The 11564-nt window shown below is 55.4% G+C and overlaps 1 protein-coding gene across 2 annotated transcripts in view; it reads right to left on the reverse strand.

Annotated features, from left to right (window-relative positions):
• LOC100961427 (twinfilin-2) overlaps positions 1 to 10519 on the reverse strand; it is a 19155-nt gene extending 8636 nt beyond the window's left edge. Inside the window, exons 1-9 of one of the 2 annotated variants that reach the window (XM_012804956.1) lie at positions 10351 to 10519; positions 6695 to 6772; positions 3505 to 3683; positions 3024 to 3119; positions 2712 to 2816; positions 2480 to 2605; positions 1794 to 1944; positions 1521 to 1642; positions 593 to 1170 (exon numbers count right to left, since the gene is read on the reverse strand). In XM_012804956.1, the coding sequence (XP_012660410.1) occupies positions 1003 to 1170; positions 1521 to 1642; positions 1794 to 1944; positions 2480 to 2605; positions 2712 to 2816; positions 3024 to 3119; positions 3505 to 3683; positions 6695 to 6772; positions 10351 to 10375 (1050 nt within the window). In that variant the 5' untranslated portion in view covers positions 10376 to 10519 and the 3' untranslated portion in view covers positions 593 to 1002. Of the gene's footprint in view, positions 1 to 592; positions 1171 to 1520; positions 1643 to 1793; positions 1945 to 2479; positions 2606 to 2711; positions 2817 to 3023; positions 3120 to 3504; positions 3684 to 6694; positions 6773 to 10350 lie in introns of those variants that run through there. The other variant, XM_012804954.2, reaches the window with a different exon arrangement.
• Positions 10520 to 11564: the final 1045 nt, after the last annotated feature.

Raw genomic sequence — 11564 nt, forward strand, 5'->3', positions numbered from 1 at the left:
AGGCGCCGAGCCACCATCTCTAAATTAATTAATTAATTAAAATATATGGAGAGATTTAATGAGAGAAGAAAGCCATGTGATCATGAAAGCAGAGGTAAGTAGAATCAGAGAAGATGCCTCTGGCTTTGAAGATGGGAGATGGGACAAGGGGCCACAGCCAAAGAATGCAGGCAGCCTGGAGAAGAAGTAGACTCTCCAGGACTCCAGAAGGAACTAGAACTGCCAACACCTTGATTTTAGCCATGTAAGACTCATTTTAGACTTCTGGCCCCTAGAACTGTAAGATAAATTGTGGGTTTCTTTGAAGCCGCTAAGTGTGTGGTAATTTGTTACAGTAACTATAGGAAACAAGTACACCCAGATCCCATATCATGGTGATGTGTCTGCTCCTGGGCAGGGCCCTGTCAACCAGGAGACCTGGTAAGGCCTGTGCCTTCACACACAGTCATGGCCTCCCATACACCTGCAGCCAGGACTGCTGGGGCTCCACCTAACAGTTCAACAGTCTACTTCTGGGGTATGAGAGGGCCACTGTATGCACAGCACTTCCCGCTTCCTAGCGCCATAGGTGGTCTCTCATGGCCAGGCTCAGTTTTGATTTAAAAATATTTTATTCTTTAGAAAATACAGCATTCAACCATCCTGTCCTGCAGTGACCCCAGGCCTTTTGGCCAAAGGCTTCAGGGATGTGCTGGAACCCTAGTCTCAGTTCCCTTAGAGGCCAGGTTCACACCAGGACCCCCATCTAGCTCCTCTGAACCAGCCAGGCTGGGCTCCCAGACACCCTAGGTGCAGAGATGACAGGCAGAGACAGCAATATAGAAGGGTCACAAAACTCCAGGACTGTGGCCCTTAGAAGCTGCAAGTGTGTTCAGCCACCAGTCCTCCTACCCCACAGGAAGCACTTCCCTGGAACCCAGGCTGGAAAGGAGGGAGGTGGCCAGGAGTGGCAGTGTGGGCAGCCCCACAGTCCACACACTGGCCCAGCTTAGGCCCCGTCACCTAGCTGTCATCCCCATTCTCGCCCGGGCCACGGATGAGGCGCTTGTGGCCCCGTTTGCCCCCTGGGCCCTTGGGCTTGGCGAAGGCCTGCTTGAAGGCATGTTGCTTGGGGTGTACCTCGTCATAGAGGAACTCGGCTGTCAGCTCTGCCCCATCACCAATCTCGATCTGCATGAAGCAAGGCAGTGATCAGCCCAATGGTGGGGCCCCAACACACCCTTGGTAACCCCGACTCCTGAGGTACCCCTTGATCTCCCACATACTGGCTCTGGGTTCTCCCCTCAAATCCTAGCTGAATGCCACCCCGAGGAACAAAGCCCTGGACTCTGCTTGTCTGGGTCACCCTCTTCCTGCCCTGGAGTTGGGGAAGGAAAAAACACTGGTGGCCAGAGCTTGGGCTTGTCTGTGCTACCAATCAGCTGGGTAGCCTTGGGCAGAGCATGTTGTCCCTTGGGCCTCATGTTGTCCCTTGGGTCACGATCAACATAGGTGACAGGGCACTGGGGATGTGTGCCCACCTTCTTGGAGATCTCCAGCTGGAAATCCTGCTCCACGGAGTCGAGGAGGTGGCTCTTGCAGCTGGAGTACAGCATGCGCTCCTTGATGCTGCACTTGTACCCCGGCATCGAGTAGATGAACACTGGGGGTGGGGGGGCGGGCACAGGGAGGAGAGGTGGGCCTGGGCAGGCCTAGAAACCTGCTGACCTTTGCCCCCAGAATAGGCCCACCCAGCTATAGATCAGCCTGCCCTGCCCAGCCACAGGCTTGGGAGCCCCATGGTGGCCACTCACCCACAGACTCGAGGAGGTCACCTTCATGAGTGTGCCTGTAGAGGAAGAAGTGGTAGCGAGCAGTATCTCGGGGTACTCGTGAGGGTAGCTGGGCCACATCGGTGGGCTCTGTATGGACCAGGTCGATGGTCTCCCGCTCCAGGTCCAGCTTCTGCCAAGAGCAGAAGAAGGGCACTGGGTAGGGGAGGGCCCAGGTCCACTCTCCCCACAAGAACCCTCAACATACGACTGGCTGGCAGGCAGGAGCCATTTGTAACCTCCCTTTCCCAGGACTCTCCCCAACAGCCACCCCTCTATGGGGTCCCTCTGATGAGACCACTCCTAGGCTTAGTCCCCACCTGCCCCTTTCAAGGTTCTGCTGGAGAAGGAACTCCCACCAAGGGCAGTGGATGGGATGGCGTGGAGAGTCTCTGCCTCAGGGAGGTACCACTGTCAGAAAAGCCCATCCTAGCAAGGCCTCTGGGGGAGCCACTTGGAAGGCACAGCCATTCTGCTTGAAAGGGGGCAGCCTAAACCACTGGGACAGAAGGACCTGCCAGGAGAAGGGTGGTGAAGGGGGCAGCAAAGGCAGTTGGGACAGGAAGGGGCCCAGGGCTGAGGGAGCCTGTGTTTGAGCAGGCCGCAGGCCAGGGGGAACACGGTGGGCGCCACGTGTATGTATGGCAGGGCAGGAGACAGACACCCACCAGCTGGACATAGTTGATGACTTTCTGTCGGAGCTGATGGAGTGCCCGCTGGGCCCCGGGTTGCAGGGGGAAGGCGAGGCCCTGCAGCGTCTGCTGCTTGCTTTCCACGCTGAGTTCTGTCTTCACCTAGGGGTGGAGGATGGTGAGGGAGCATCGGCTCTCCCAACAGGGCCTAATGTGACCCTCAGGGCCTCTGTCAGGGACTTCCGCCCACCCTGCCCAGCACACCCACCTCATTGATACGGATCTGCTGAAGCTCTCTCTCAGCTGAGGTCAGCGGAGCAGGTGCTGCACAGGATGACACGTGCTTCTGATACCCAGAAAAGGAGAGGTCATCCTGGGAGGGCAGATGCAAAGGCACAAATGGGCACCTCAGTGTAGGCCAGAGAAGTCCACTGACCACCTCAGTCTGCAGCCCCTGCCTCTCACCCAGCCCTCTCCATCTTATCCCAACCTGGCACTGGCTTGCTCTGTAACCCTGCACAATCCACCACCCTCTGTGGACCCATAACCATAGCCCAAGGAGTCCTGGGTTGCGGGCTACCTTCACAGTCCCGAAGAGCTCATCCTTGATGTGGCCACCTCCAAACTCCTTTTTCACTGTGGCCCGTGTGGCCGCATACAGCATCTTTAGCCGCACCTGAAAGGGCAGAACCAAACTATGAGAGCCTTCTGGGCAGGGCTGCCTCTCCAGGAGCAGGCGGGAGCCTCCAGGGGACCATCTCCTCCCTGTGCCTGCAGACCCACAGAGAGTGCAGCACAGGGTGCAGGATGTGGTATGGCAGCACTCTCCTCATGGGCATCCCTTGTTCAGCCTAAGGTCTCAGACTCCGGGAGCTAACCTGATGCTATGAGATTGCTAGGAGTCCGGGCTCCAAGCTCAGGGCCCACTCCCCTGGTATCTCTTCCCTCAGACTCCCTGAGGCAGGCCTTTGCCCCCCCCCCAATAAGATTCCCTAGGGCTAGGCCTTCCCCAGTCCCCACTGCTCCTGATCTGGGGGTTAGGCAGGGTCCCTAAGACTCACAGGGGAATTATCAGGCGACCAAGCCAGGAAGAGCCACTCGAAACCCTGCGCATTCTGCGAGTCAAGGCGGTACAGCAGGTAGCAGGGCTGCTGGGCATCTAGCAGCGGCAGCACAGCCCTGTCGTAGTCCTGGTCCCAGCGGCCCACTGGCTCTTGCGAGGCACCCAGCACGAGCTGCTCTGGGGGCAAAGGCTGGGTAAGCTAGAAAGTAGGAATTTCCTGCCATTATCTCTGATGGTGGCCTCTGTCCTTGCTGTGGCTTTCTGAGCTAGCTTAGACCTGCTGGCCATCCCACCCTGCCTTCCCTGGAACCCCCCCAAGCCCCAAAAGGTGGCCTGTGTGCTTGAATCAGTGAGTGAAGGAGGGCACAAAGCTACAGGCAAGAGGCTGGTCCTTACACACGTCCCCAGCACACGCACAAGTACACAGATCACCAACACAAACAGCCACATGAAGATAAGCAGCCGTGTGCCACAGCCACTAATAGTGAAGCCCCTCTAGGACACCCACACACCTTCCCCAGGCCCCACCTTACCAGCCCAGCTACTTATAGTACAGTCCCCACAGTACCACCTCCTGCTCCTACCTCCCTCAGCCCAGGGCTCCAGCAGAACCACACCCTTCTCAGGACAAACATGCTAAGGGGGGCAGTGTCACAGCTCAGGCCACAGAGACTTGCAAAGCCAAAAAGCATCTGGGAAAGAGGGAGGCAGGAGCTCCTCCCAGAACCTGCACAAACAGGTACCCTGTGGCCACCCCCCCAGCTATAGCCCCTCCCCCCAAAATCATAAACCAAAAGCAGCCAGCTTCTTAATGCCTGGGCCCAACAGGCCTGCCTTAGCTGGTATAGAGTAGCTGAATAGGGCGTCAGGCTAGGCATACACTGGACCTACAGGCTACATCTGTAGGCTGGGACCTCAACTGGGCACCAAAACTGACCCAATGTACAGAGGCCTAGGCTGGAGGAAGAACTGGGTCAAAGGGGTAATAAGCCTGGCCAGGGGATCCTGGCACCTGGTCACCAGGCCTTTCCGATAGAGGTGGAGATTCAGCTGCCTGAGCCGCCCAGCATGCCAGATCCACCAGTCCAGCTGCCTCTCTGTGGGCCTTGGCCTCCTCACTTGCCCACCCAGAATTCAGATGAGATCAGGGTTGAAAACCAGCAGTCACAGGCTGAGCCGCCCCCACAGCACTGTCAACATCATTTAATTTGCTGTTAACATTTTCTTTCTTTCTTTTTTTTCCTTAAAAGCTAATTTATTTCCTCAAGGCAAATATCTTGGGCACATTTTAATTTTTTTATTTTTGCACTTTCTGGCCACAGATGGGTTTGAACTCACCACCCCCAGCATATGGGGCTGGCACCCTACCCTTTTGAGCTACAGGCACCGCCCCACTGTTAACATTTTCAAACTGGAAATTTTATATAAGAAGTACAATTCTTGGCTCAGTGTCTGTAGCACAGTGGTTATGGTGCCAGCTACATACACTGAGGGTGACAGGTTCGAACCTGACCACGGCCAACTAAATAACAATGCCATATGCAACCAGCATTGTGGCTGGTGCCTGTGGTCCCAGCTACTTGGGAGGCTGAGGCAAGAGAATCACTTGAGCCCAGGAGTTTGGGGCTGCTGTGAGCTGTGATGCCATGGAACTCTACCAAGGGTGACATGATGAGACTCTGTCTCAAAAAAAACAAACAAACAAAAAAAAACAGTAGTACAGTTCACAGCTTCTCTAGAAAAATCAGGATCTCTGGCCATAGTGGGGCCATACTTAGTTGGAGATGGACAGTAGCTGGCTATCGGGGGCTGGAACCTTGTGGCCACTCCTAGGCACCCCAATAACTATAATGCAGAACTAGGATAAGAACCTGGCTAGAGATTCCTCCTGCTTAAAATCTGTAGGCACAGTGTATCTGGGAGTCAAAGGAAGGGCTGAAGACTGGCAGCTGCCTCTATAAGTGGAGGGAGGCTGTGGCCTGTTGTTCCAGGAGGTAATCACTCATAATCTGCCACAGTGACCCCCTACCCAGCCTCTGAGGGCATCTGAATTGGGGGGCCTGGATGAAGCCCAGCATAGCTATGGCACTAAAACCTGGGATCTAGGCAGACCCTGCTTTGAGCCAACTCAAAATGTAAAAAGCCAGCTGAGCACCAAGCCCACTCAAGGAGCCACCTGAAGGTCTACTAAAGCATGGCTACCAAGAAGGGCTGAGGGACCTGTGTCCCAAAGCTTGTACCCCTCACACACAGGGACAGTCCCTTGGCATGGAGGGAAGTAGGGAGGAGTCTTCTACCCTGATCCTCCAACCCTGCCTCAGGCTAATCCTCTGGCTCCTCAGGCTCTCTATTCTTAGGCCTCTGCTCAAGCCCCTGTGCCCCCAGCACTGCCCCCAAACGAAGTCCTCAGTGTCCAGGCTAAGGCCCAGCCAAGCCTTGAATCCTCCCATCGTGCTCTCAGAATAAGCTAGACACAAATCCCTTCTCCTTATTACGGGGGCACTTCCCAAGGGAAGGGTTCAGGAACCTCCTTTGGTCTCCTCAGACCAGGCCCAGCAACCACAGGAAGTGGGTGGCACTGGTCATTCAGGCAGAGCAGGGACTCACTTACTTTTTCCTAACTAGGCCCAACTCAATATCCACGCAGCCACTAGGGAGGCTGGGCAGTACCCCAGGACAGGACTCTCTGTGACCCCAGCTCTGGTTTCCAGCTGTATAATAGGAATGACAGGGTGACACCGGTGGCTCAATGGGTAAGGTGCCGGCCCCATATACCAAGGGTGGCAGGTTCGAACCTGGCCCCAGCCAAACTGCCACAAAAAATAGCTGGGTGTTATGGCAGGCGCCGGTAGTCTCAACTACTCTGGAGGCTGAGACAAGAGAATCGCCTAAGCTCAAGAATTGGAAGTTGCTGTGAGCTGTGATACCATAGCACTCTACTGAGGGCAACAAAGTGAGACCCTATCTCAAAAAAAAAAAAAAAAAAAGGAATGATAATCATGCCTACCCCCAAATGCTCCCCTTTGGAGCTCCCCTTTGAGGCTCCTCTTTGGAGCGACTTTACTCCCATTCCCAGATGGGAAAATGGAGGTCCTGAGGTGGCTAGATGGCCAGGACCTACCTTTCCCCATGCCACAGGCAGCTGGGTCCAGCCCCAGCCTATGCCCTAGCCCATAGAGGGTACTCACCATCCTCAATGACAACTTTGATGAGCCGGATAGAGCCAGCCCGAGCCTTGGCAAAGAATTCCTTCAGCTCATCTGTGGCTATAAGAACAAGAAACATGGTGGGGAATAAGTAGGCAGTGTTTGCAGAGATAAGTTTTGGGATTTGCTTTGTCTTGCGGGGTCTGGTGGCCGAGCTGGGAACCGGGTTAAATACAGTCCCCCATGTGACTGGGAACCTGAGATGGCCACTACACACAAGCTCCCAAATTTAGCCAGCAGAGGTGGCAGGCTTGCTGGCTGAGAGAGATCTGGTGACAGGCGGGGTAGGTAGGGATGGGACAGTCTACCCGAAGACTGCGGTGGGGGGGGGACTCTGGGGCAACCCAGGCCAGCCACAGAGGGAATGGCCCCCACTTGTCTCTTACCCCCAAAAAGGCCCATACTGGGTTGGCATGGGACACTCTCAGCACTGTCATATCCACAGACAAAGGAACACAGAGAAATGCCCCACTGCACATGGAACATCATGTCCATTCACACACACACAAACACACAGTGTTCAATCCAGCACGTATGAATGTAACACACACTATGCATGTGTCACAGAGGAAAGAAGTAAGTACAAAACACCTTCATATGTGAGCACTCACTCAGATGGTCAAACATTATAGACACACACGTTTAGACATGCAAACACACACACAGTCCCCAGGTTGCTAACAAACACACAGGCAGAGAACTGCACAGCTTGGCTAAGACACGTGCAGGCAAGAGGATGTACAAAGTGTACACAGAAATACACAGACAGGCACATGTGCACATGCATGGTCATCTAGCCCCAGCCCACCAGCCAGGCAGCCTGACCCTGAAAGGCCCTGAGGAGCCACTGCTAGTATGACATAGCCCTGCCTGGGGACAACAAGCCCTCAACCCTCAAGTAGTAGGGAAGACTTCCTAGAGGAGGAATGGCTCCCAGGAACTCCCCAGAGACTCCATCCTGGTCCTTGGGCCGCAGAGCTGGAAGATGACAGCCAGTGACCATGGACCCAAGTATAGAGGCTAGGATCATCAGAGGCAGGGACCATGGGAAATCACAGACCAACCAGGTGGATCCACCTCTATACAGAAAAACCAAGGTCCAAATGAGAAAGGTCCCTGATTGGGTCTCTGGGTGAGCAAGGCTAGGCCAGCATGACCTTGAAGTTGCCCAGGGATCAGGAGAATTCCAGCAAGAACACAGCTGGAGGGCTGAGGTCAGAGAATATTTATAGGGCCAGGACTGGGCAGCCCAGGGGTGGGGGTGGGGGCCCTTTAGGAAAACAAACTCTGGTCATGTCCTCAGGTGCCCCCTTGCAGGGTGACCATGAACCTGAGACCTCAGGCTGTGTACCACTGTCCAAGCCTACTAAGTGGGCAGGGGCTCAACTGAGGGCTCAGAGAAACATGACATGGAATTGTAGGCAGGTGGATACAGTTCCACTGGGCCAGGACAGAACTTTCCATCAGCAGACCCCAAGCCTGGCCTCTAGGGCTCCACCTCTTCCTTAGCTGGGTGACCCTGACCTCTTTGAACTTCCACCTACAAAACAAGGATAACATCCCCAAACTCCACAGGGTTGTAGTACGGAATAAATGGAAGAAAATGCTTGGTAATGGGACTTCTATTAATAAGAGTTATTTCTTTTTACTGTAACAACACTGGGGTAGGATGTGCTAAGCTGCCCTTCTACCTGCTCAGACCTTCCAGGAGGGAAGCCAAGAAGTTCCCCCAAGGGAGAAGTGGACAGGCCCCTTCTGGTGTTACCAAGGCAAACTGACACCCCACCAGGGGAAGAGACATCCTCCCCCCATCCCTGATGCCTCCCCAGCTACCATCAATAATCCAGAGGCCAGACCTAGGACATCTGAGCCTCTGCCATCAAACATTCATGAACAAGCACCCCCACTGTGCCCACTCCCCCAACTCCAGTGAGGCTCAGGTTACAGGTCCCTCCCCTACTCTGCTCAGTCAGCAGATCCACACCTATGGTCAGGATAGGGCTGGCACTTGGTCTTCCTTGGTGATCTCTCCTGCCAATTCTCCAGGGCAGAAATGTGCAGGAGTGTGCTGCTCCCAGGTAGAAGGAGGGCTGAGGTCCACCCCAGTCCCCAGTAACCTCCTAGGTAGGCCTGTCTCACTGTATGAGAAATGAGGGAGTGAAGTAGGGCCTCATGAGGATGGGGGGAACAATTAACTACCTCTCCCCTCCCGCAGGCTTGGCAGCAGTAGTTATGACCACAAAAAAGGAAGGAAGGGGCAGGGCAGGCACAGCTCCTGCCTGTGGGGCTGTCATGAAGCCTGCCCCTCAGATCCTCCTGGAGAGAGGCTGGCCCTGGTGGGAGGCTGGCCCTGACCCAGGACCCTGCCTTCTCTGATCCTCAGGGGTGATGGATAGAAGCAGGGCTCTAGGGAAACCCTCCTAGGGCAGTCTAGCCACCAAGCAGCCACAACCACCTGACCGGATTGCTTGTGGTCAGGTAGGTAGTCAGGCTGGCCCCAGGCAGGAGATCCTGGTGAGGAGTGGCTGATGGCCAAACGTACCAGGCTGTCTGGGCAACCGTCCTGGGCCTTCCCCACAAGCTAGGCAGCTCTCCCAGATCAGAGATAGATAGGCATACTGAGGCCCTGGTAGGGTCAGAGCACCTGGCTCCAGACCATTCCTTCTCTCCTAGCCTGTCCAAGGAGGAAACTGGGACTCATGGGGGAGAGTATGTGTGATACTCTGGGCTGGTGAAACTTCGTAGGGCTGGGGGCTGGGATGGGAGCTGGCCTGGATTCTCTAGGGCCAGGACCCTTCCTTATAAACCCTGTATCTGTACCCTCTTCCCTGTCTCCAGCCTAGAGTTGGGACCTTCTGATCCAGACTGGGGCAGACTCAGGAGATCACAGGAGGGAGGTGAGAGGTCAAGGTCAGATTGGTGATTCTCCCCAACCCAACTAGAGAGCCCTGTTCCAGGTTTTCCTCAGCCTAGCCAGAGAGAGTTTGAGGATCCTGAGAAAAGGTCAAGACTCCCCCTCACCCACACAGACATATACCCAAGCCCATACAAGTCACACAGATACATCCCCCACATGCATCCATAGCAACAAATGCACACTGAGATGTGCCCCAATTATGCACACACACAAACACCCACAGACATGTTCCCATTGCCATGAAACACTGAAGTCTAAAGATGGTCCTATGCAACCTACCCAGTGTCCAAACACCACTAGTGCATGTGCATGAATGACCCTAGATGTGCACAACCAAGTTATAGCCAGATGTGCGCACACAGGACTGTACACAGAAGACGTGTGCACCCGCGTATACACTCCCCCAGATGTGCACATCTGAGGACGCCCGCCCCCGAAAGGAACAAAAATACACAGATGAGCACAGAGACATACCCACCCTCAGGTAGGCACGTATATACTTCCACTCAAGCTGTGTAAGTACACATACACCCACTCTCAGCTACGCGCAGCAAGTCCATACTCCCCCAGATATGCCCAACCCAGGCGACCCGCTACTGCAAAAGAGAACAGGAAGCTTCCCCCGGCTGATGCGGGGAGGAGGGAGGGGCCGACAGACAGGGAGAGGGTGCAGCTGAAAGCCGAGACCCTGGGTCCTATGCTCGCCAACCGTCGCCCTCACCATGGATGCCCGTCTGATGTGCCATGGCTCTGCGTTCCGCTCCGCCCGCTCCGTTGGTACCCTCCACCTGGTCCTGGCTCCGCTCCGCTTGCCTGGACCAAGAGGAGGAGGATGTGTCGGCTCCTGCCGAGCCTCGCGCAGCTTCCCGGGCGGTGCCGCAAGACCCGCCCCCAGCGGCGCCCCGCCCCCAACAGGCGAGGCCGGAGGGGACAGAGACTCGGGTCCGCGCGTGCGCGCTTTGCGCGCCTTGGTCCGGATGGATCTGATCAGTATGTGCACACACCTCTTTGTCTTTCTGTGGCTGAGTTAGGGGCCTGCTGGTGGCCGAACGTGCGTAGGCATACTCGCCCGTATGTGTGCGCCCTGATCCTGGTGGTCAGTGGGTGGGGTGCATCTGTGTGATGACAGTTTGTGGGCCTCAGGCCATATATGGGTTTGCTGGTGGGACGGATCCATGGGTATTCAGGTTTGTGACCCGGAAGGGGGTCTGACTGGGTGTGGATGGGCGCACGCATGTGCAGTATACGCCATACAGTCTCCAGGGGACGTTTCCTGAGCTCCTCCCGAGGGGCACTGGCACTGGCAGCTCGGGGTGGTCATAGCCGCCAGGCTTTGCCCTCCTGGTAGGAGCCCAGACCCACCTCTAGCAGGCAGCCAGTAGATGAACAGTCTGTGGTGCCCAGGGCCCTATGCAGAAAATGTGATGGGCTTCCAGGAGGAGGAGAAACTTGGGTGGAAGCCTAAAGGGAGAACAGAGCCACGCAGCTAAGTGGAGGGAAAGTTTTCTGAGAAGAGGGAACTGCATAGGCAAAGGCCCAGAGGTTGAAAGAGGCCAGAGCTGGGTGAATCTGACGAACTTCGCAACTCCTAATGAACTCTTGTCTCTATATCCAATAGCCATGCTCTCCTGGCTTCAAAGCCAGCCTGCTGCTATCTGCCAATCAATATATTGTATCTTCTACACCACAGTGTTTGAGTCAGGGATGAGTATATGACCCCAGTTGGCTCAATCAGAGCCTGTCCAGGGACTATGGCTGGGAAGATTGGCAAGGAGGCCACCGTTTGGGGCTAGGCTTGCTGAGACATGATGAATGAATTGTGTGGCAAACAACAATGATGGCTGCAACCAAAAAAAAATAGCCGGGCGTTGTGGCGGGCGCCTGTGGTCCCAGCTACTTGGGAGGCTGAGGCAGGAGACTCGCTTGAGCCCAGGA

Source organism: Otolemur garnettii, unplaced genomic scaffold, assembly GCF_000181295.1.
Source record: "Otolemur garnettii isolate 467f Iridium unplaced genomic scaffold, OtoGar3 scaffold00032, whole genome shotgun sequence".
Taxonomy (NCBI): Eukaryota; Metazoa; Chordata; class Mammalia; order Primates; family Galagidae; genus Otolemur; species Otolemur garnettii.